A 25,328-nucleotide genomic window follows, 5' to 3' on the forward strand; every position below is an offset into this window, starting at 1 on the left:
GATTACTGGAAATAATGATGGCAGCTCTACTTTGGTGTGCTGGTATGATACGACACTCTGTATTTTTCAAAAATGTTGAGATGGAAGTTGGCAGATTTAATTCATAGCAATGCTTCACTGAGTCCAGATGAATGCTGATCCTTAACTTGACCCTACATGTTTGATAAAGAAAAGTATTTTCTGCCTTAAGTTAGAAAAATTCTGACTCATTTAGTCTTAAATACTCTTGTTGTATTTAAGACTAGATGAGTCAATGGATAATTGTCACTGGACAAACCAGCTCACTCCATAATCTGAGCTAGATGAATCATGTTGAATTAATTGGACCAGAGAATGGTGTGTTGAAGAACTCCTTCCACTTCCAAGTTTGATGTTTGATGAGTAATAATTTTAATTGCCAAATCACACAAAGTACACCCATGTCTTCCAAATGTCATGAATTGGTGATTGTTGGTGGTGAAGATGGATGCAGTGGACCCAGGTTGTAGAGCAACTGATGGTTTTAATGAAGATAATAAACATTAAAAAAATCCAGACAGCACATGTGAGCAAAGTAGCACAGAACTCAGACACCGCTAGAACTGGAACTGAATAAGACTACAAAGACATGACACACGACAAAACCACAGCAAGGATCCAGAGTATCTGAGAGCTGTCACAATGCCATCCATAATACTGGCATAGTATAAAAAATATTTAAGCATATTCTTTGACAAACTGACAATAGTACAATTTTAGCCAGGTGAGAAAAATGTTCTAGAGCAATTTCTGTTTTAGTTTTGCTCTTGTTCTTAAAACCCATTCAGAATTAAAACTTATATTTTTTTGTAAATGTATTAACAAACAGCTTTGATGCACCTTTTTCTGTGTTAAGCATTTCTAAGCTTACATTGAACCATGTTTTTATTCACCTGTAACACCTGACACCTGAATTTCCCCACTGTGGGACAACAAGGGATTTCCATTTCAAAAGAAGTTATTTGTTCAATATTCATTGGTTGTAATTTTGTGTTGTGTTTCAGCCATTTTCTAAAAGCTTTTTTGGATACAAGTTAACATAAATTTCTGCACAAAGAAAATTGCACCATTCAAAGAACTGATGGTTACGTTTAACCTAATGCCAGAACAGTCTGTTTGAGAGAAGATTTTTGTCTTTTTCAAACATAATAGTCCTTCAGGGGCAGAATGACAAATGAACTTTATCAAATCAACTTGAGCTTTAGCCTTGGCACACAATGTCTTTCTGATTTTGCCTCATTGAGGGAAACAAAGTCTCACTGTCAGCATTAAAATGAAGACTATGTTTCTGCTTTTGATGTATCCCATGTTGTGCTTCTATTACTGTATTCTGTGCTTGGCTGGCCAGGTGATGCTGATGTGTCCAGTCATGCAGCTGACAGCTGGAACACTGTGTTGCTCTCTAGTCCTCCCCATCTGCCTGTTAGATCAATTGTTTGATTGCTGTGGAAGCTGAGAGCAACCTGTGGGTTTCTTCTAATTCAAATGATCAATTCTGTGATCTGGACAACAGGGGAACACTTAACCTTGTGACTACCAGTATGTTACAATGCAGAAGTGAATTTACAGTTATTTTTATTTGATATATTTTTTCTGACTTCGTTTAAGCTTGACTTTTAAGCAGTGGTGGGAAGTGTTACTGTACTTAAGTACAATTTTCGTGTATCTGTACTTTACTTAAGTAGATTTAATAATGGATACTTTCTACTTTTACTCCACTACATTTTACAGTAAGTATCTGTACTTTCTACTTCACTACATTTCTACAAACTGTCGCGTTAGTTACATCCAAGTCGCGTTGCTTTTTTTTCCGTTAAAATGTGAAGTTCAGGGACGTAAGGTGGCGCCGTAAAATCCGAGCAATATCGTAACTTACGTGTCTGTTGTCACCCATCGCCTCCACCTTTACTCGCACGCGAAGCTCCAGACATGCGCAGTGGTTTCCTCTGAGCGAGTCTAATCATCAGTAATATAATAGCGCTACATAAATTGATATGGCTACATGTAAAATCAGCAGCGCTTCGCTTTCACAGACGGTGGGGACTTCGTCCAACTTTTAGCGTCACTTGGAAGGAAAGCTTAAAGAAAGGTAAGATGTGTGGACGTGATGCTAGCAAAGCTAGCTGTACTGACGTAGACACACATGTTGCATCTGCGATGAAAAAAAGTTGTCATTCATGCCCTGAATTATTGTGTGGAGGTGTTGACTGAGGTGTTGCAAATATGGGACAACGCTGGTACATTCAGGAACGATCCGATTCTTCTGGACGGATCTTTACTGATTGCATTTATTTAAGCTCTTAAGTATTTAATAACTAGTTTTTTATGGGAATGTGGATCTTTCAGATCAATTTGAGAAGCAATTTTGATAAGTAAAAGTTAATTTTTTTGTGTCACGTAGCGCTGGGTGCTGGTCTTGACTTGGTCTTGGGTCGGTGACCTTGACTACAACTCTGCTACTGGCTCCTTGGTTGCCTGTCCTCTCCCACCCACCTTCTTTCCATCCACTTTCTGTTGGATTTCTTTAAAAATAAAAGCCACTAGTAGCAAAAAAAAAGTGAAGTTCATGTTATGTTAGGACAGGAGACAAGATGTTTCCATCCCTGAAAGTATGATGCATAGAATCACATAGTAAGTAATCACATACTGTAAACATAATAAAAACATGCTTTATCTGTGGCATTGTTCATTAAAATGGCACATTTCTAATGTATTAAAATTAAATACGATCGGGACACTTAATGATATTATCGATTAGGTAATCCATTCAGCAAGCACTTTTACTTTTAATACTTAAGTATTTTTAAAAGCCAGTACTTTTTTTAATTTTACTTAAGTACAAATGCTAATGTGGTAGTTTTACTTTTACTTGAGTACATTTTTGTCTGTGTATTTGTACTTTTACTTAAGTACATTTTTTGAGTACTTTCTCCACCACTGGTTAAAATAAACTTGAGGGTTATTCTCACCTCAAGTAAATTAGCACACGGGAGACGCAGTCTGTTACTCCAATTTCTCTCAGCTTATGAGAAACTGCAGAGCAACTGGCAGCTCAGAGTTCCCATGTACCACATACCGGTGAAACACCGTTACTGCACCCATCATCTTTAACCCCTGTTAACAAGTAAAATATTATTATTATTATTATTATTATGATTATTATCATCATAACCCCATAAACATTTAAATGCTCCTTTTTTTACTTTTTTTTCACACACCAGTGGGCATCACAAGAGGTTTGTTTGACTCATAGACCGGCCCAGGTCATGTTGTGGTTCCCCTGACATTTGCTCTATGCCTGTTAGGAGATGGAACCCAAATAACAAATAAAAATGGGTGGGCGGTAAGTGGAGGGGCCAATGGTTCCCTGGCCCCTCCTGTTAAGCTGCGCAAATCACTGCCAGTTCAGACTTGCGGGAATAATGCATTTAGTGGCCACAGATTAATTTTTTTTTCAGAGCGCATGCTCACTGCGTGCTATTTTTACCCTTAGCAACAGTTGCCATGCTGCTGACAATGATGTCATCAGCATGACGTCAAATGATGTATGTGTCATGAGGCCCTTCTGAGGATGACTTTATGATGTCATAGAGTCCATGACATCACCAACTGATCAGTTAATTCTCTGATCAGTTACCACAAATCAGTTAACAAGTCAGTCAACTCGAGATTCATTTGGACGTTTTAGCTCAGCACAATAAAGATGAACGACGAAAGCCCACAGAGAGAAATGGATGTGAAACCTAAGGTTTCTTTTTGGACGAAAGTGAAAAAGACATTGTCCAGCAAAGTTCATCCTGGTCAAAGAAGCCCAGATTACAAAAAGAGAAACTTTCTCAGTGAACTTTTGTGGGAAGTGATTGAAAAGGCTGCAGATGGACCAACTCTGCATCTTGTCCGACAAGTCTTTGAGGAACAACATAGCAAAATTTTGATCTTACTTTTGAGAAAAACTGGAGATATAAATGTGAATGTACTCTCTGAGGTTTCAGAAGAGCTTGGTGAAAGGATTTTCCAGAGTCTTGCGAGAGATGCATTCCACTTTGCCAGTGGACTGCATTTAATCGCACTACTGGAACACCCAGAAGGACACCAAGTCATCGTGGAAAAATTCAAAAAGCACCTGGAGAATCCTGTTCCTCCAAAGAAAATGTTAGCGTCTACCAAAAGAAAGATCCGAAAGACTTTTTTTCCAACTGAAGACTTGTACGCAGATGAAAACTGCCTGAGTGAAGATTATACTCAGGAAACCATGGACCCTGAGCAATTTTTGAGGGACGCAAACAGGATGGGATTCAGACATGGAACAGAAGAAGAAAGGAGAGTTATGGTTCAAAATATTCTTTGGAGATTGATTTACAAGTCCAGTTACAGATCTAGCTATGGGCATTACAAAAGGAAGGACACCGAACCGGTCCAGAGAAAGCTTGCTCCAAAAATATGGAAAGAAGTCAAGGATATAGATTTTGTCTTTTATGACAAAATGGAAAAAAAAGCCTGCCGAGACATCCTGCAACTTCTCTGGGGCAATGAAGACGCAGTTAGAGAACTGCTCTTCAAAATGATCAAAAGCAACAACCCACTAGTGATTTACAAGGTTGTGGAATGCTTTAAAAGAACCCTTGCACGACCACGAAAAATCAATCTCAAAGACACCTTTCTTCAAAAGGCATGGGGCCTCATCAAAAAGGCTGCGGGTTGTGGAGACAATCCAGACGAAGAAGAGAGGCAAGAGCCCACCAAGAGTGGATCAAATGTGTTTAGTCCACACTTAGCTGGGCCTCTAAATTTGGTCAACTCAGAGGTTGGTACTGACTTGGAGGAGTCAGGGCCGAACTCAGAGTCAGGGCCCGCCTCAGAGTTAGGACCCGTCTCCGAGTCAGGACCCGTCCCCGAGTCAGGACCCGTCTCCGAGTCTGGATCCGCCTCAGAGTCTGGACCCGCCTCAGCGTTAGGACCCGCCTCAGCGTCAGGACCCGCCTCAGAGTCAGGACCCGTCCCCGAGTCAGGAACCGTCTCCGAGTCAGGATCTGCCTCAGCGTCAGGACCCGCCTCAGCGTCAGGACCCGCCTCAGCGTCAGGACCCGCCTCAGCGTCAGAACCAGCCTCAGTGTCAGGACCTGCCACAGAGTCAGGGCCTGTCACCGAGTCAGGACAGAACTCTGAGACGGGACCGACCTCTGAGACGGGACCTGCCTCTGAGATGGGACCTGCCTCTGAGATGGGACCTGCCTCTGAGATGGGACCCGTCTCCGAGATGGGACCCGTCCCCGAGTCAGGACCCGTCCCCGAGTCAGGACCCGTCTCCGAGTCAGGATCTGCCTCAGAGTCAGGACCCGCCTCAGAGTCAGGACCCGCCTCAGCGTCAGGACCCGCCTCAGCGTCGGGACCGACCTCTGAGATGGGACCGACCTCTGAGACGGGACCGGCCTCTGAGACGGGACCTGCCTCTGAGACGGGACCTGCCTCTGAGACGGGACCTGCCTCTGAGTCGGGACCCGTCCCCGAGACGGGACCGACCTCTGAGACGGGACCGGCCTCTGAGACGGGACTGGCCTCAGCGTCAGGACTCGCCTCAGCGTCGGGACCGACCTCTGAGATGGGACCGGCCTCTGAGACGGGACCGGCCTCTGAGACAGGACCTGCCTCTGAGACGGGACCTGCCTCTGAGTCGGGACCCGTCCCCGAGACGGGACCGACCTCTGAGACGGGACCTGCCTCAGAGTCGGGACCTGCCTCAGAGTTATGACCTGTCTCTGAGTCAGGACCTGTCTCCGACTCACGACAGACCTCTGAGTCCTCATGCCTAATCTCACCAACGTAGTGACACCTTGTCAGAAGTGTCAAAACTGTTCCTCAGCAGAACTTCGCAACTTACCAGAGCGGATGATTATGGCCTTAAAGATTGCTTGCAAGTTTTCAATCTGAGAATACCGGAAACCTTTAGTCATCCGTTGTTACAGTGAGAGCAAGACGGGTAGATTGACCCGAAGAATCAGAATTGGAGGCCGAGGGAACGATGGCCCACTGGGAGGCTAGAAGGGGTTCGAAGAAGGAGAGAAGGTGGCGGGCTGACGTATCGTTAGAGAGGTGGGGGGCGGGGGAAGCAAAGGATTGAACGAAGGAGAGACATTGAGGGGGGGCTAGTGTACCATGAGAGGAACACTAGCCCACCGTCAATGTAGAGATAGATGTGAGGGGTCAAAGAGGGTGGGGCCGGTCTAGCGTACCGTTGAGTGCTGGGGAGGCGGACGGACAGCAAATTGCAAGAAGGGGGAGGAGGTTTGGCTGTAGAAGGAGGGGGCAAAGGAGAGACATTGGGGGGGTTAGTGTACCATGAAGGTACACTAGCCCCCCCTCAATGTAGAGATAGATGTGAGGGGTCAAAGAGGGTGGGGCCGGTCTAGCGTACCGTTGAGTGCTGGGGGGCGGATGAACAGCAAATTGCAAGAAGGGGAGGAGGTTTGGCTGTAGAAGGAGGGGGCGAAGGAGAGACATTGGGGGGGTTAGTGTACCATGAAGGTACACTTGCCCCCCCTCAATGTAGAGGTAGATGTGAGGGGTCGAAAAGGGTGGGGCCAGTCTAGCGAACCATTAAGTGCTGGGGGGGCAGACGGACGGCGAATTGCACGAAGGGGGAGGAGGTCTGGCTGTATGTAGAAAGAGGGGGGCGAAGCAGAGACATTCGGGGGGGCTAATGTACCATGAGAGGTACTCTAGCCCCCCCTCAATGTAGAGGTAGATGTGGGGGGTTAAAAAGGGTGGGGCCAGTCTAGCGAACCATTAAGTGCTGGGGGGGGGCAGACGTACTGCGAATTGCAAGAAGGGGGAGGAGGTCTGGCTATATGTAGAAAGAGGGGGGCGAAGGAGAGACATTCGGGGGGCTAGTGTACCAGGAGAGGTACACTAGTCCCCCCTCAATGTAGAGGTATATGTGAGGGGTCAAAGAGGGTGGGGCCGGTCTAGCGTACCGTTGAGTGCTGGGTGGGGGGGGCGGCCGGACAGCGAATTGCAAGAAGGGGGAGGAGGTCTGGGTGTAGAAGGAGGGGGGTGAAGGAGAGAATTAATGCTCCCGATCCACCTATAAATGCTATTTTATTTATATAATTAGGGCTATTGTAAGCAAAAATGTTAGTAATCGCGTAATCTATCGATTATTCTTACTATTAATCGAGTAATCATATAAAAAAAACTGACAAAATAACGAATTGGTAAATCTGGCATAACAGCAGTGTTACTATCGGATATCAATATCAGTCCAATTTTTCATTTTTGAGCTTCCCTAACAGATACTTTTTTGTTGTTTAGAAAACTAACCTGTAATAATAACAACTCGTTTTCTAAGTTAATCTGAGAAAAAGTCATACAAAAATCTAAAATTAATTTCAATTTAATAAAAAGAGGCAGGCTCACAAATACGCTTATTAAAAATATCTATGATCCAGCTTTTAGTTTATGTAGTCAGTCAGTAGATGAGCTCTCACGTTGCCCCATACATGTCAAGCTTTGAGTTTGAGAATATGGGAAATGTCACCTGAAGTGGTGGTGGGCCATAATTTAACAGTTTATGTTAAATTATGGGGAAAAAAACTTAAATTATGGAAAAATTCTGCTGAAATTCCATAAAAAACGAGAAAGTGTACTGACAGAAATTACCAGGACATTTCCCTGTTTTTTTATGGAAAACTTTGAAATAAAATACTGTTAAATTACGGGAAACTTCTGATGGAAATTCTATAAAAAACACTGAAAATATCATGGCAGAGAATTACCAGGACATTTTCTGTATTTTTTATTTTATTTTTTTCAGAATTTCCATCAAAAGAATTTCCATAATTTAACAGTTTTTATGTCAAATTTACCAATATTTAGTTAACCCAAAACTGAAATTCTCTTTTTACTCTGTCTTTTGTGATGCATTCACAAACTTTTTTTTTTAAAAACCTTGGACATTTCCAAATACTTTTGTCCTCCAAACCATTGAAGTCTGTATTCTATACCATATGTTAATTATAGTGTAAAATATATTAAAGTTAATGTATTTAATATATTCTTAACATAATTTTGAAACAAAATTAAATTCTAAGTCCACAGGAAATGTAGTTGTAGAACACAAAACACTTAGTTTGAAAGTAGCTCATGCAAAGTGATGTAAAAATGAAACCATTCTGCAATCAATTTGCAGACTTTATTTTGCAATTTAAGACCATAAATTGACGTCATCTAGTCTTTATAACTAACCTTTACTATTATATATTAAGAGCTAAACATATTCTTGAGCTTGCTATTTTTTATCTTCTGTACATCACAACTAATTTATTGCATTTTACTATACAAATACAAATTTTCAACGTATAAATTAAATGTAAAGCAATTTTGACTCTAGTCTTTGAAGTCAAATAAACAGTTTTGTTAAGTTATTACTATAAGATGGAACATAAAAAAATGCTTTTGAACATTAAAATCATAGTTGTAAACAGGATCAACATACTTCAAAATAAATGCTGAAAGTCTACCATTATTTTTATGAAATACAGGTATAAATATTTTGTTAAAATCAAATGCTACATAAACCCAGCCGGTAACACTTTATTTGAAGGCAGGTGAATAAGACTGACATGACACCGTCATAAACATCTGTCATGGACATGAATAAGTCTTCATAAATATTTACGACTGTTGTCATAAAGCGTCATTCAGTAAATCATGACACTTTTAATACAAAGTTGACATTATTGAAAATGTCTTTGTTTTGACAACTTGACATTAATCTAGACAAAATGATTAATGATTGATTAATAGTATTCAGCAGGTTGTTTTCTAATGTATTAAAATTAAATATGATCGGGACACTTAATGATATTAGCGATTAGGTAATCCATTCAGCAAGCACTTTTACTTTTAATACTTAAGTATTTTTAAAAGCCAGTACTTTTTTACTTTTACTTAAGTACAAATGCTAATGTGGTAGTTTTACTTTTACTTGAGTACATTTGTGTCTGTGTATTTGTACTTTTACTTAAGTACATTTTTTGAGTACTTTCTCCACCACTGCTTTTAAGCTACATACAGAATTATTTAGAATGTGTTGGTATGGTTTGAATGAAAGGTTATGTCTTGAATAATATGATTTATATTTCCAGACTTTGTGTTTAAATGCACAGTTTCTGCCACCATAGATAGGTAGCAGAAATTATACAATGTCCTTTGGTGAAAATTTTGAAAGCATTGTCATCTATCTAAGAGAACATCAAAACTGAACTGCAAATGCATCTACTAATACTCTCCTTTTCCAATTTTCATTTCATAAGATCCAATTTGAGCCAATTTTCAGTTGTTTCACGGATGGCCTCATTTGTTACCTCAATCTTCGCTTGTAATGAAAGAACATACTGTCAACTACATGGTTGCTATGTGCCCAGATGTGGTCGCAAAACAAGCTGTTATCATCAGGGCTCAAACTCTGCTTCACAATTAGCAGTCATTTGTGCTAAAACTAAGATAAGGAGCATTATTTCTCATGGTATTTTTTAAAGTGCTAACTGAGGCCTGAATCAGAGTTTCTGGTAGCATCTTTGAGCATTGCATGGGCTCACCAGCACTTGTTGTCTCACATCCTCTCCTGTAACAGGGGTAGTTGTCTTGACCGTTTTCCAACTGTAAATAACAGTTTTCACTGTAGAGGGATGGACTCTGGATTGTTTTGAGATTGCTTCATTATCCCTTTCAGGTAAACTGGCAGCAGTTGCTTTTCTAAGTGGCGTTTTCCTTCCTTGGTATTGTGTACTCCAACCTGGTGATGCTTGGCTGTTTCAGGCTGCACCTAATTTGTCCACACATTGCTTCACCCTGTTGGCTCAATGTCTTCGACCACTAATGTGATAATCAGATTTGTAGTAGTTTATCTGAAGTTGTGTTCATTTTTTGGGGGGTCTTATATGGACAAGATGCACTTATTTTACCCTGATTTTAAAATGTTTTATTTAAAGATTGACCGTACAAACAAATATTAATTTTATAAAGTACTTTTTTCATTGTAGTAAATACAGTTGTCCCATATGTAGCATTTTAAATAAACTTCAAATAAAATTGAAAGTTTCCCTACTTAGGTGTTGTTGCATACTTGTATTCATCAATTAACCATCGGTAAATATGATTGTGCTGTTGAGTGGTTGCTTCAGAGTAGTATTGACTGCATTTAGGGTTGGGCATTGTGCCAATTCTCATTAGTCATCTCTGTCCTTTCACCTTTCTTTGTCTCAAATCTCTCCCTCCCGCTGACGTGGGCGCCTACTGATTCAACCTTATGGTACTCCTAAGTGCTTTAGTAGAAATGTATTGATCTTAGAGAGTATGCCATTTCTCCTGCTACCTGGATATTCATAAATGGAGAAGACAATAGGCAAGTCTTCCATCTGCATGTGTGTAATTGAATTTCCATTCACTCAAGTCCAATCCTGAGTTATCTTTGGAAGAAACTGTGAAAAACAAACGGAAATCACCAACTTTCCCATTAGGTGGTTTGATGCAGCCATATAGATTGTGATGTGTCTCTGGACATAAATATCAAGAAACGCAAACAATTACAACTTCAGTGGAATCATGCAAATATTTCTCAGATGGGAAGATGCTGGTCAGACTGGTCAGCTGGTGAATCTATTTATGGTTGATTCCTCTGGAGTAGAATTTGGGACTAACTACAAAACTCTGCCCTCTGACCTCTCATTCTCTCTGCACTCTATGGTGTTTTGGGGTCCTGCCTCCAAGTCAGTGACCTTGGCTGACACTCATAATTTAATCAGCAGCTCTGTCAACACAGGGAACCTCAACCAGCAGCTTCTAGCACCTTAATAAGTCAAGAGTGCCACACTTGACATAGGCATTGCTGTACCTTTTTTTTCTCCTTTTACCATAATTACAAAACCAATGCCCCGATAAAAATATGTATAAAAAAAAACATGCATGAAGACAATCACTTTTCGACAGACATGGACTAGGTCTTAAAAGGTTTGAAAATTAATATACAAGCTTTTTTTCCATGTAACTTTTAACATTGTGTGAAGTTGGCTCGGATAGATTTCTTTCCATTAATACACTAAATCGTCATTTGAAAATAGATTTTCGGTTTATGCCCAGGTAATCTTTGTCTGACAATAAGCTTTGTAGCTTCAAAAAAAATAAATCAAGTGTGAAAAAGGATGTAAAAACAGAATAAATCTGTACTTGTAAAGTTTTTCACAGCTCTGTATGCTCCCAATTGTTTCTCACTTTTCAGAACTCAGGTCATAGCATGTTACTGCAAAACAACACTGTGTAAAACTGACTGAAATGAAAATTAGCATCTATTGCACCTCCAGTAATTGCCCATTGTCCTTGTGTAGTTGTCATTTAAACAAAGTTTGAATATTCTATTCAAACTAGACCAACTTTTGAAAGTAACTTTGACGGAGGGGCGTGCTGGTGGCTTAAAGATAATCACATCAAGAGCACAGAGCCTGACCTGTTTTTGCATCAGTAAGTTTCTGTTCAATGAAAAGCACTCAATTGGTAATTGTTGTCTTGCCTTCAGTGGGAATGTGAATAGCACTTTATTGATTTAGAGCAAAATGTTTTTAATGTTGTAGATGAGATTTCTGGATTGCCAGCTAATGGGAAGATGGAAGCTCTGTGCAATCTATTTTGAAGTCAGGTTCCAAATTGAAAATCTTTACAGACATAATTAAGGCTTATCTGAATGGAATGTCAAAACTCTGGCTTTTTTATTTTTATCGTCTTGGCATTGTCAACACTTAAATAAACAACTGTGGTCATAACTGTCATTGTTCTGTTCAAGTTAAATATAAATGAGTTAAGCATACATAGTATGTCATGGCATTTATTATGAGCGCTTCTCCACTGAGAGGTTCTTTTTTTGTCCTTTGGTTCGGATGCAGTGGATTTAGCATGTTGGTCAAGGATATATGAGCATGTGGAGCTGCACTGGGGCCCACGGCAGGGTCTCTCCACAAGGGGGGTGTCCTGGATTTCTGATACCTGTTATGGTTAGACGTATAAAACAAAACTTCCCCTAAATAACCTGAACGCCCTTACAGGAACAATGAGAATGAACACACTGCTACTGAACTGGTTTAACAAACAAGATCATAGGGATTATCATCTTATACAGTATTTTCACATTCTATATATTTTGAATGGCTTCTGCCTATTTTACCATAATATGTTATGCATTTATAATATATTACAGTCTTCAGACTTGTAACACTGAAAATTGGTAATTTTAATACATTTTTGGTCAGATGTTAGATGGGTAAAGCAGATTTATTTATTTTTTTCTTTCAAAAGTCTCAAATGAATGCTTGGGGACATTTTTGGAAATTTTCAGCTGGTAGATTTAGTCAGCTTGGTCACTTTCAAAATTTGGGGAAAAAAAAGCCACAACAGATGTTTATTGTAATGACCTACATAGTGATTGATATTTATGTTGCACACTCAAAATAATGCATTCAAGTGTTAAACGTTCACAATCTTTAAAAATATATTTTTAAGATGGTACGCTCTGCATAGTACATTTCATTCATCACTTTAGGAGCCTAACGCTTGATTTATTATATTTGTACTCAGTGCTTTTTCTAAAATATCCCTTAGGTATATGTGTCTCTTGTAAAAAATAAAAAACTAAAGAAAATAGGACAGACAGTTTTAGACTGTACATTATAAGAGAGGATGAGTGGAAACATTTTTGGTTAAAATACTTAGATGGATCTTGAATGAGTAATGCATAATAATGCATCAACTGAATGAAATGAGAGCATAGAATACAGACTAAAGCTGTGTTTCAACTGTGTTTACCCAATAACTAGACACGAGCCATCTTCCCACAGAGAGTGCTGAATTTTATTAAATTTTTTCACATGATCAAAGTGAAATTTATATGTCACATTACTTTTAAATAAAACTTGTATTTACTGTGATCCAGTCACCTTTGTTTTCCCTCCATGTATCTTTTATCTTTACGACACACATTTTTTATTATTTTCTACTTCTCTTTGTTGATATTATTTCTTAGATTTTTCAATTTTATTACACTGTGTGGGACAAATTTCAAGGAGGAATATAAACTAAATGCTCCTCAAGACACATTGTCAATAGCGCACTCCAGCTCCTATTATCCCCTTATGCTTGGTAATAATAAATTGATACTTTATAGTGATAGTCATAATAATTAATGATTTGGCAATGGTAGTGTAGTCAAGACATAAGTTAACAATGCAAAACCTAAAATATAATCTGGGAAGATGCAGCCAAAGAGATGTTTTCAGTAGGTTGAGGACAAACTTATTTGGTATTCCATCAGTTTATGAACCCTAAAAATAAGAACATATGTCATATATCAGTTTTTAGAGAAATTATCTAGTTTGAAACAAGAGACCTGTTTGTTTGCATAAAGCACCTCATCATGCAATTTAGATGACATTTTAGTTTATTCTTAATTTTGGTTTGGCAATGTAGACATTGTGCAGTTACCTGAATTTAGGAAAACTGCCCCTGAAATCGTTTCATTATTCAGTATTTTGTGCAACAATATTACTGTGCTGCAACTGAATTAAATTATTGAATTACCTATTCAGTATGCCAAGACGTTTCATTTGATTCAGGTGCATTGGGTAGCAGTTGCATCTAAGACTTCTGGGATATTAGATATCAAGGACAAGCGTTGTAGACCCTGCCTTAGATCAAAGCATACTTATGTGTTATAATGTCCCAGTCAAAGCTCAGACTTGATGTTTTTTCATTCTAGAACTAATGCACAAAAAATAAGTCAGTAATTTACATGTCCAAAGCTGACAATGTATACAAGTATAATTAAAACTCCTGCAGTTGTAAATGCAACATAGAGCATTTGTACAAAATCTTGATTCATGGAGGCTGACAGTTTTTAGATTATTAATTATAAAAAAATGTTTAAATCTATGTATCGTTTTCATTCCACTTCAGAAATGGTCATTACATTTCTTGTTCTAAAACATGAACTCCATTTAAAATACAAGCATTTCTGGTTGTAACGAGACAAAATTTGAAATAAAAAAAAACATGTTTTTGCAAGGCACTGTACTGAAATTATTTGTAGTTGGTATGCATTACTGTGCTGTGAAACATGTTGCAAAAACTGTCACAGGCATTCTAACCACTACCTGTATTTGTGCTTCCAGTACACGTGAAAGCTGGAACCTGTGAGGTAATTGCTGCACACCGATGCTGCAACAAGAACAAGATCGAAGAGAGATCCCAGACTGTCAAATGCTCCTGCTTCCCTGGACAGGTGGCGGGAACAACGAGAGCGGCTCCATCTTGTGTAGACGGTATGCCAGACTTCTCATTACAGTTCTGGTAATGATTCCAGAATGGCACGAGATTAGAAATATGTGACACAGAGCAATGCTGTCTTACCTGTCAGTGTGGCTCAGGCAAGTGTTTTGCTGTTCATTTGTGCATGAGAAGTTTATTGCATAGAAGACAAAGAGACTTTTGTGCTCTGTGTGTTGTTTGAGATGTCACCGTTTTCTAAATCAAATCTTCAGACAGTTAATTCGGTAACCCTTTTGTCTGCCATTGAAGCTACAACAGACATGCCCATCAGAGCAGCCAGATGGCCAGGTCATTTAATATCATGTCAGCAGTGTCCTCAGTTACAGGTGAATCGATCCCCATCTTCTCCTTTTAGTGTAACAGCCCTGACAGGGCTCCATTTTGACAGTTCTCTACTCACTTTAGAAATGTCATGGGAAAGTGTTTTTTCCCTGTAGGCTTCTTCAAAGCAGCAGAAGACCTTGACTGCATGCTACCTTTCTCCTACAGTGCACACAACCACCCTTCTCACACCTGCTTACAACACTCACCATCCTGACATTCACCCATGTCTGTGATTCAGACCTGACTCCGTGGATGCTTGACATCAAAAATACTCAATTCAATCAATGAAATGGACACAGAGACTAAATCAGTCTGTGGCTGCTACAAACAGACTAGAACTGTGCTCTGCTTTCAGACAACAGCATAATTGCTTATAGCACAACATTTTTTAAAAATGTTTTGTTTTCATCACAGCATCAATAGTTGCACAGAAGTGGTGGTGCCAGATGCATCCTTGCATGGATGGAGAAGAGTGTAAAGTGCTACCAGATCTGAAAGGATGGAGCTGCAGTACAGGCAACAAAGTTAAGACAACAAAGGTGGGTTCATTTTTTAATTGTGTTCACATTTTTAAGGACATGATTGTTGTTAATCTTGCATCAAGTATAACGATGTATTCTCTAGGTTTTAGGATTCAGAAAAAATACTCCCAATTTAATGGCCTAGGATAAAACTCTAGAATAGTTGAAGAGGCTGAGTAAAGGGTCTGAAGCTAAGAAGAAAGCTATGAGATTGTGTTATTAGCATCATATGAGTGCAGTGCAGAGTAGGCAGGGGGGGAAACAGGAGAGTCAGTGAAGTGTGACTTGATGCTGTTGGCTTAAAACACAGGAAACACAGGAGTTAATGTCTATCTATTTAGCCATTGCCCCTGGTTCTTGAAGATGTTTAACTATAGTTGTTTTATTGTATTTTACTTACGGAAATTTACTGATTTAGTTAGGACATGAAGCTTTAGTTATGAGGAATTCAAAAGGAAGAGGGAAATCCAAAGCAAATACTCTTCTTGCGCATAAAAGTTAATTTGGGAAAAAATTTCTTAGTGTGAAGTTGTGATTATGGCAGCAACTGACTATAACAGAATTTGAACAATACCTGGCATAGCAAAAATCAGGAAATGTGTAACAGTGTCTGCCAAGAACCCCACAGTAAAACTGAGGGAAGGATCTAAAGCAATTTTTCTACAAGAGTTTTCAACTAAATCCTTTTTTTCTGCTAAAAAACTGAAAATTGACAGACTGTATTTTTTAGTTTCACAGTGTGCCTAACCATCCATGCAAGTAAACAAAAAAAATGTCTTCAGCTGAAAAAGAATAAGATTTAAAATGGCCTACTCCTTGTTTAGCACTAAGACCTTCCTCTTAGCTCTGATTGGTTGCTTTTGACCTGGTGCAGTGTATTTCTGCAGGTAACTCTATGACCGCAGGGACGAGGCAAAGAAGCTTGATTTTTTCACAGATTATCTGTCTCATATTCTGCTGTCATGACATAAACAAGTAAAAAGACATATTTTTATGAATCTTACCTACTGCAGCCAGCTTTAAGTGAGACATTAGACATGGAGTGATAAAGCATATGAAAAAAAATAAATGATCACCTCTGTAATAGAAAATGTGACTGTACACACGAGTTTACCATTATGACATTGAGCCATTTCATCCAAATCAATCTCGTCTCCAAGGTTTTACTTTTAGCTGAGACGGAAAATCAGATTCTGTCGTTGAACTGCCTTTGACCACGACTGATTTCTACGAAAAACTAAACAAGGCATCCAAGGATAAAGAAATACAAAATTCTCCATGACGCACAATTGTTGAGTGGAATGTGCTGGCAGAGTGCAGCGGTGCTCAAGCTAAAACTCCTTTCTAAATTAATGTCAGGATGTGTGTTCAGGTTTTTGTTGGATGAGCTGGACCAAAAGTGGATGGTAGGTGAGGGGATAGGTGTGGTTGAGGGGAACACATAGGACCCTTCTCCATCTATCATATACCACGGTTTGACTCACCAAAAGCCAGTAGTTGAGCTGCCTCATCCATTATTCATGGATACAGGAGGCCTGGATGAAGCAGAGCTTTTTATTTTAGCCGGGTTAATAATTCATGCCCTCTGTTACAGCCACGGGAAAGCAGAAACAGAGGCACAGATGAGCAGGGGTCCAGGTGGCTAGTAGAACCCGTCAGAACCTCGACTCTTTTATTGATTAGGGAGTCAGCGGGGGTCGCTCCATGCTCATGGCCTTACTGCCTCCCACAGAGAGCCAGCGAGGGATGGCTTGTGTTTGCCAGAGGGCTCTGTACTTAAACTTCCTGGACACTTAACATCCTTCTGAGGAATGAACAGAAGGGCTGTCTGAAAACGGGGCTCACAGTCTCCAGTGCGATGCTGTGTCTGTTTCCATGGAGTCTTTTACAGAGATACAAATTCCAACCAATGAAAATTCAACAGATAGTTCAGAGAATAAATAATAGAAAGATAAATATGTTTTTTCACCATTTACGCTTAGTAAAGAAAGGAACCTAATATTGGACTTGACTTAAATGGAATATACAAGCTCCTTTAGGGATATCTCTGCTTTTTCCTTTTTAAAGGAGAAAGCATATTGTCAACAGCATATTGACAAAACGTCAAATTAACTGATTGTCAGATCTTTGAAAATTTGAAAGCAAAAATTATGGCATACAGAAATCCATAGCTGAATTCTGCAGAGACTGTGTTAAATGCATTTAGTTGTCTTGTCTGCATGCAACTGAGATAATAATGTTACATGCAGCACTTGAAGTAGCTGTTGCAAAAAAGCACATTTGTGTCATGTTTCCGGCATTATGCACTCAATTACTAACAGAAGCTTTTAATCGTTCTTCATCATGCTTCATACTCTGCAGTTACGTTCTGCGGATATGGGAATATGATCCTTAAATCACGCTAACTGAAATTCATGAGATTGTATTTTGCAAGTTCCTTCATGAACAAGTTCACAACCTTTCGGTTGGACTGCTGCTCAGCATGCTTCACTTTAAGCATCTTAATAATACAGGTTCTTCATTATTAGCATTAATTAGACTTTAGTAGATTTTTATGTACTGGCAACCCACCCAGTGACTGGAGGAAATAGGCTTAAGATCCCATATGACCCTCCACATATGGATGGATGTATCGACTGCTCTTGCTTTTACTGAACTTTTTATTTGTCCTTATTAATCAGTGTAAATATTAGCATCACAACATCACTAACAGTCTTAAAAAGGTTTCTGATCCTGGTTGCCAAGTTGTATCAGTTGTGGACAAAAATCAAAGGCATAAGTCCATTTAAGGATGGAATCTAAATTTCTATATCTTATCTACTACTGGAAGCAGTCCTTTGTGATTGCAATATTGCACACATTCGTGTTTCACCAAAAGTGGGATTCAGGTGATTGTGTAGCTCTAGAAATTAAATTTAGTAATTTGATTAGATGTATTTCAACACCTCATATTTGCCACAGAGACACGGAAGTTTTGAGAACAGAGAACAGACCTTCCCTTTGAAATTTCATTTAGCTTCACTTAAGCAGTTCTTTCAACATTACGTTAAAAGGAAGATGTTTTGTAAAGTTAATTAATATGCAAAGCAAGTATAAATAAAGCCATCTGTCATTAGAAATCGATTCTAGATCTGTCAAAAACCTTAGTAAATTGTTTTGGGTCATTACAAAGATTACAAAGCTGTGGCTTCGCCCGCTTTAGTTCTTTAATCACCCCTGTTGTCATTTAGAGCATAACAAATAACTGCTGAACGCATGCCAAAGCACAAACTAGAAAAGCAAATACTGCTCAGTAATGTATTTTAGTTTTTCTAACCTTAAGTTTTTACTGGAATGACACCAAAGTGCACAGTGTCTTCAAAGATTCTGTTGAACAAAAACAAGTAAAAAAAAGATTTCTTTTTTCTCAGAAGAATCTTTTGAAATTCTGCTTTCATTTGCTTATTTAAAGATAGACTTTATTTAGTTTTGGCGGTTTTAATTATAGTTGAACTGAATCTTCCTGTGCTCCACAAAACTGATGTTTTGGATATCAATTAACTTCTCACTTTCAACGCCTTCTTTATCCCGAGATGCAAATCAATCCCTCCAGATGTTCCATTAGTGGCATTGCTGATAAAAAATGGTTGAGTTGTTTCACCACATGAAGTCACATCAGTAAATCCGACATCTTAACACCCTCTAGGCCCTGCTCGATAAGCTCTGTTTGTTCCTTCTTTCTGTACATGTTCTAGGAGCAGCTAGTTTTATAGTCCTGCTGCTGGTGATGTCAAGAATTATAACCCCAGCCGCTCCCGCTTTTTGCTTTCTATCAATCAGAGGACACAGGGCAAAAGAGCCACACATCCTTCCCACATGACAGGTGTTATGAAGCTTGCAGAGAATGTGTTAGTGTTAGTGATGGATAGATGTCTAAGAGACTTATTTTTTCCAAGACACAATGAAAATATGTTTTATACCTGCTAAAAAAAAGTGTATGAAAAATCTGCCAGTGCAGCTTTAAACTGAAAAAAAAGATTGTATTGCCAAACAGAGCCTGGATATACTGGATAGAGCTAGAGAAAATATTCTAGATAAAAAATAAAATCTGACAAGTTTTATTGTATCAAGACAGTGGAAGACATATTTATTCCAGTGCATATATGTACAACAATATATGATGGTTTCAGCCTTAGATTTTTTTTTACATTTTATATATTTCTTAAAGCTGCTGTAGGTAAATTTTATGGAAGCATATTTTTTAAATATATTTTTCAAAACTGTCACTATGTCATTAAATATATTATGAGACTTTTGCATAAATGTCATTGTCAGAAACAACCAATCAGAGACAGCGGCATGGTTTTACCAATGTCAAACAGGCTAGTGCACACGCTGCTCACACCCTTTCCCCACACAGCAGACTTAGGGAGAGGGACCTCTGAGGTATTGTTCACATTTTCAGGTCAAGTCCATGGTTTTATCAAAACTTCCTACTCCAGCTTTCAAGTCAAGTCCATGGTTTTATCAAAACTTCCTACTCCAGCTTTCAGTCCAGAGCATTTTGTAATTTTTTGACTGTTTATTTTTGTAAAATGCACTCACTAACAAGAAAAAAGTCAACCAAGCAGAATTACCTTGAATATAATTTGATACACTGACCGACCAGTGATTGATATATATCTATAACTAATTCATTTAGCAAAGAATTGGCATATCTGTTAGACAGAATCAATGGGGAGGTAAGAGAAATAATATATCTGTCATCCTGAATTGTGTATATTGGAGTTCATCCATAGGTGGCACAGGGATCTATAGTTATTGGTGGACAACAACATGACCATCTCTGAGTCTGGTCTGTCTTGGATGATAATAAATTTCCTAACATACATATTTTAGATGCATGCCTCCTCCATAACCCCTGAATAAAATGGGTGAATCACAGTTGCAAGGTCTGCAGAGGTGACAAACTATTCAGCTGATCTTGATGTGCTGGACATGGATTCACCTCAAAGTTACAAGACAGTGGCTCCTGAGGACTAAAGTTGGAGACCCCTGATTTAAAGCATCGATGAAGCATTCCCTGGATTTGATGGTATACATTCTATTTGTAATGTTGGCACATCTAGACGTACCAATTATCTTCAAATCACTCTACATGTTAACCAACTTGTGTTCACCAAGCCACTCCATGTGGGTACCTCACTTGGTTGCATAACTTCTTTTCTTATTGAGTTTTATTCTGAATAAAAATGTGCCTTCTGTTTGACTTCTTTGGTGTTTACTCAGCAGCAACAAAGACGCCCATAAAATCCCATCACACTCCTTTCTCATTTTTTATACGATCTTACATTCTTGTGTTTTACACCTTTTGATTTATACCTCATTCCATATTATTTATCCCCCTAAAGCCTTGAAAATACAAGTTGTATCCTATCTTCATGTTTTTTTAATGGCAACATTTAAGATAAAAAATATGTTCAAATCAAGATTAAAGCAAACTGAGGTAAAACAATTTCCACAATCAAGATTTCAGCCTTTTATACACCATTTCTGCTGCCTGCTGCTGCAACCGCAGTGAGATCAAATCATTTCCATATCCTCTCTCACACCATGATGCCTGAGGATTGTCGCATGGAAGTGAAAATTAAATTGTGGCTCCCCAAACAGCAAGCACAGTGTCATCAGCTGCACCTGTAAATAGCATAAAAATCATTCTTGTGTAGAAATTTGGATTTGCATTACTCAGACTACTGATTGCTTGTGGCAATGGCGTGCTGATTCAACTGGTGACATCCCAGCAACCGCTTAATGAACAACCATAATATGCAAACACTCTCACAGGAACACCTTTTCTACCTGCTGGTGTGTGTTTGTGTTTATGCTTCAAAGCTTCTGCTCACAAAGGGCAAATCACAAAGTCAGAAGAAGCAGCTAAGCTGTCACCGCTTATTCTAAGAATCTTGCTTAAAGTTGAAGATGTACAAAATGTTTTATAATTGCATATTTTAGATTAATATTCATGAAAACATACACAAGCACTGCGGTATGCCATATACATGTCATGAATAATAATATTCCTCATTTCTATAAGTCATTGACCATGATGCAGTTTCTATTTCAGCAGACTTCTGTCTGCCATTAATGTTGTGCAGCACCACAGATGTTTGAATTATAAACATACCAGTTGGGAATATGCATACCTTGAACTTGTCACACTTTGACAGAGACTGTTGCTGATGGCTGCATCAGAACAAGAAGCCGCTTTAATAGCAAACCCACAGCATTTACATAAGGTGAATATATTAGTTTAATAGTTTGTGTCTACGTGTACTAGAGCATCTTTTTTTAAAATGTACACATATATGTTAAAGTTTGCCGGCACAGTGAAGGCTAATGGGAGGGCAAATATTGGTTACTGAACAAATAAAGAAAAAAAAAAGTTGTTTCATTTTAGCAACTTTCTGTAATCCATTCATTCAGAACAAAGGTTTAGCTGGGAAATCACTTTTTACAGTAAAACCATAGCCATAATTTTATTACATTTTTCTTTCTGTCAAAGCATAAAGCTTGGAGAAAATTGTATAACAGGTAATTTAGCCAGAAGAAGATTTTCATTAGTTTGGGCAATTCTGCCAACCAAGATCAAGTATAATTTTATATTTAAAAAAGTAGAGTCTGTCTCAGAGTGCACTTCTCATGTTAAGAAGTGCACTCTGAAGCCAAATTTAACCCTCCTGTTATGTTCGTTTCTGAGCTACAGCGATAATGTTCCTGGGTCAATTTGACCCGTGGAGTGTTTAGTCATGCAATAATGTCAGAAACCAAAAAATTCCTCCAAAACATTTTTATATCTGATTATTAACTCTAATACTAACCATTTCAATCAATATTTGTTCAATTATGTTTTTTTTATTTCTCACAAATAAAGGATCAATGACAACAATTTACTCATTTAAAATGTAATTCACATGTTTGATGTCCACTGAAAAAACTTACAAAAACACAATAATTATCCTTGAAATTGATCTTTTGTAAAAAAAAAAGAAATTATATTACATTTTTAATGCAAATTGACCCGAACAGTATCTATGTAATATGTAGATGCACGGGGGTTGCAAATGTCTAAAATGAACCATCTTCAATATATTTGTAGATTGTACCTATTAAGACAAATAGAAAAAGTTTCAAGCAGAAAAAATGCTTCCAACTATTAAAAAAAAGTAAATAAATAACTTCAAAACAGGTCAATTTGACCCACAACATAACAGGGGGGTTAAAAAATGCATTTAATTTAAAATGTAGCATTGTTGCTAACATTTTAAACTGTAAAATGTTAGCAACAATGTTTAGGTAACATGCAATCTTTTTGTAGGAGTTGTTTTGTAAAGCAGAAAGATAAGAAAAACATTAGAGCAAGTAGATTATCAAATTATACGATCAATGTGTACATACAGTATAATGGACTCCTTCCCATAAAAAACTAAAAAGGTTGAACTGTAATAGTTTACATACAAAAGTATAGAGACATTCCTTGTTGCACAAATTAAAAACTCATCATATAAATATTTCAGATTCTGACATTCTAACAACTTTTCATCTAAAATGTGCACATCATTTAAATTGATCACTTATTTCTACTATCTGACTACAAATAGATATTTTCCCAGTCTTACTTCTGCTGAACTTTAAGCTGAGTGAAGTCTGCTGAAGTAGAAGGCTAGCAACCATTAGTTCTCTGTTTTGAAATGTCATTGATAATTTAGCCCATTTCATATTTTATTGCAGTTTACGTTGAACATTGATGAAAGAGTTGTTCATAAAGGAAGTACTTTGCTTTGGGAATTGTGATTATATGGGATATTTTTCCGATCAATAGTCTCTCACTGAAGCCATGAGTACATGTTGCTTCAGGGACTAAGTGTGACTCCATTACATGTCCTGAAGCAGCTCTACGCTCCAGTAAAACTATGCAAACAGCTACTTTCACTGGAAAGCTGCAAAAAGTTCAAAGAGAGGCCAATTATAAATTTACAAATATGTAGCATAGATGAATAATTTGTTCCATATTAAAAGCATCAGACACCAAATCACATAGTACACAACAGTGAAAATATTCTATTGATCTTGTATAAAATAATATGATAATTTATATCTTAATAGTTAATAGCAGGGTATAATATCTTAGATACTTTTCAACTTTTCAAAAGGGCAAAGACACGTTTCAAAAGAGTTAATGCATTTTTAACAGGTAATCAAATGATTCTGTGGACATGAAAGTCATGCGGAAGACAGAAAAACCGCCATCGAGACGTGTAAGACCTGGACTCATAATTCATTTCATGTTGATAAATCCTTAACCTGAAGATTTTACCTCAGTATTTGGCTTTCAACGGGTTTGAAAAACTGCTGTGAAAAGAAGTTACTTTTCTGTATCTACTGCAGCCATATATCTTACTCTGACATTGCTTTTCTTTCTCTTTGTCCCCAGGTTACTCGATAGTCATATTTTCCCTGGATAGATATTTGGAACCAAGATGTTTCTTTGACCAACACAAGTAGGACGTTTTGGATACCATGGGATTTATAGACTGGAGAAAACCAGGGACCAACACAGACATTAAGTCTGGGACATTCCAGTGAACATAAAGAGGAAAAGTATTAGAAAATTCATATGAGACTGCAATGCCAAACAGATTCTTGACTTTTTGTCTAGCATCAACAGTAGCTTTCTTTCAACTCTGCTGCCCACCAAATCTCTCTTTGTATTATACTTCTAATCCAATGGACTTGAAAACTCAACCATGATGATATTTATTGACTTGAAGACTGGATTTAGACCATGAAAAACCCACCCTAAAACATGTGATGTGAAAATTTGTGTCATGTTCTTGCCAGAAGGAGCATTGGGACTCTTGATGCATATCTCTGTGGAGGCTTTTGTGAGGTCATGAGCATTTTTGATTCCTTTTGGCCTTATAGAGGAGATATCTCTTCTTATGTTCTGTTGGTTTGAAAAAGCCTGGCCTTTCTTCTTTTTAAATTTATTAGGATGCTAAGACAACTTTTGAAAGACACCCATAATAAACACATCTGGAGATAAAAATAAATGAAAGGTCAAAGTAGCTGAGTTCTGCAACAATGATTTAATGGTATCTGTTACTTTCAACGCCTGGTGACTGCTATTCATCTCAAATGTCAATATTATCTCAATAAATCTGACTCAATGAACATTTCTCTTTAGAATAACTGCAGTCTGTGTTGTATTGGTGAATTGGTGGAGCTCAGCATGTTGAGCAAATGTTCTAGCAAATAAAACGAGGGGGAGGATCACTCAGAGCTAATCAGGTTTGATCTCATGGTGGAACGGAAATGTGAAAATCAGCAAATGCAAAAATAGGCCATGGAAAAAAAGAAAAAAAGAAAGGAAAATGTTCCCCTCCAGTTTGAAAAATATGTCTTATATCTACTTTACAGATGTGTGGAGTATTGTGAAAAAATTCTCCCCCTTTTACAATTTTCTGTTTTTGCTTTTTTTTGTCACACTTAAATGTGTCAGATCATCTAACACATTTTATTTATCACCCAAAGATAACTAAATCAAATTACGAGTTTATTATTAATGGATAAAAGCTATCCCAGCCTAGCCTATGTGAAAAAGTAATTGTCTTACTAACTGGTTGTGTCACCTTTGGTGCAACATCTACTATTAAGTGGTTGCAATAACTGATAGTGAGTCTTAAACGGTTAATGATTTCAGTTCATTTACACTGGAGGATTTTTGACTTGTTTAAAGTTATGGGACAAAATCTATGTGACAAACACCATAAATAACAACAAAGTGAAAAATACACATCCATCCATTTTCTTACACCCTTGTCCCTCAGTGGGGTCGGGAGGGTTGCTGGTGCCTATCTCCAGCTAGCGTACTGGGCGAGAGGTGGGGTCACCCTGGACAGGTCGCCAGTCTGTCGCAGGGCAACACAGAGACACACAACCATGCACACACACACTCACACCTAGGGGCAATTTGGAGAGGCCAATTAACCTGACAGTCATGTTTTTGGACTGTGGGAGGAAACCAGAGTACCCGGAGAAAACCCACGCATGCACAGGGAG

At 38.3% G+C, this 25,328-nt stretch overlaps 1 protein-coding gene and 1 long non-coding RNA gene across 2 annotated transcripts in view; both read left to right on the top strand.

The window, feature by feature from the left end:
• tafa3a (TAFA chemokine like family member 3a) overlaps positions 1 to 24,635 on the top strand; it is a 103,274-nt gene extending 78,639 nt beyond the window's left edge. The window contains exons 3-5 of the mRNA XM_008408938.3: positions 14,229 to 14,378; positions 15,124 to 15,248; positions 23,701 to 24,635. Coding sequence (XP_008407160.1) covers positions 14,229 to 14,378; positions 15,124 to 15,248; positions 23,701 to 23,712 — 287 coding nt within the window. The 3' untranslated portion in view covers positions 23,713 to 24,635. The remainder of the gene's footprint in view (positions 1 to 14,228; positions 14,379 to 15,123; positions 15,249 to 23,700) is intronic.
• LOC145551637 (uncharacterized) lies at positions 15,255 to 22,259 on the top strand. The gene is made up of 2 exons (XR_014087507.1): positions 15,255 to 19,718; positions 19,763 to 22,259. It is a non-coding gene; the product is annotated as an uncharacterized LOC145551637 (long non-coding RNA).
• Positions 24,636 to 25,328: the final 693 nt, after the last annotated feature.

The sequence above is a fragment of the Poecilia reticulata genome, chromosome 5, assembly GCF_904066995.2.
Source record: "Poecilia reticulata chromosome 5, P_reticulata-male-v2, whole genome shotgun sequence".
NCBI classification, from domain to species: Eukaryota; Metazoa; Chordata; class Actinopteri; order Cyprinodontiformes; family Poeciliidae; genus Poecilia; species Poecilia reticulata.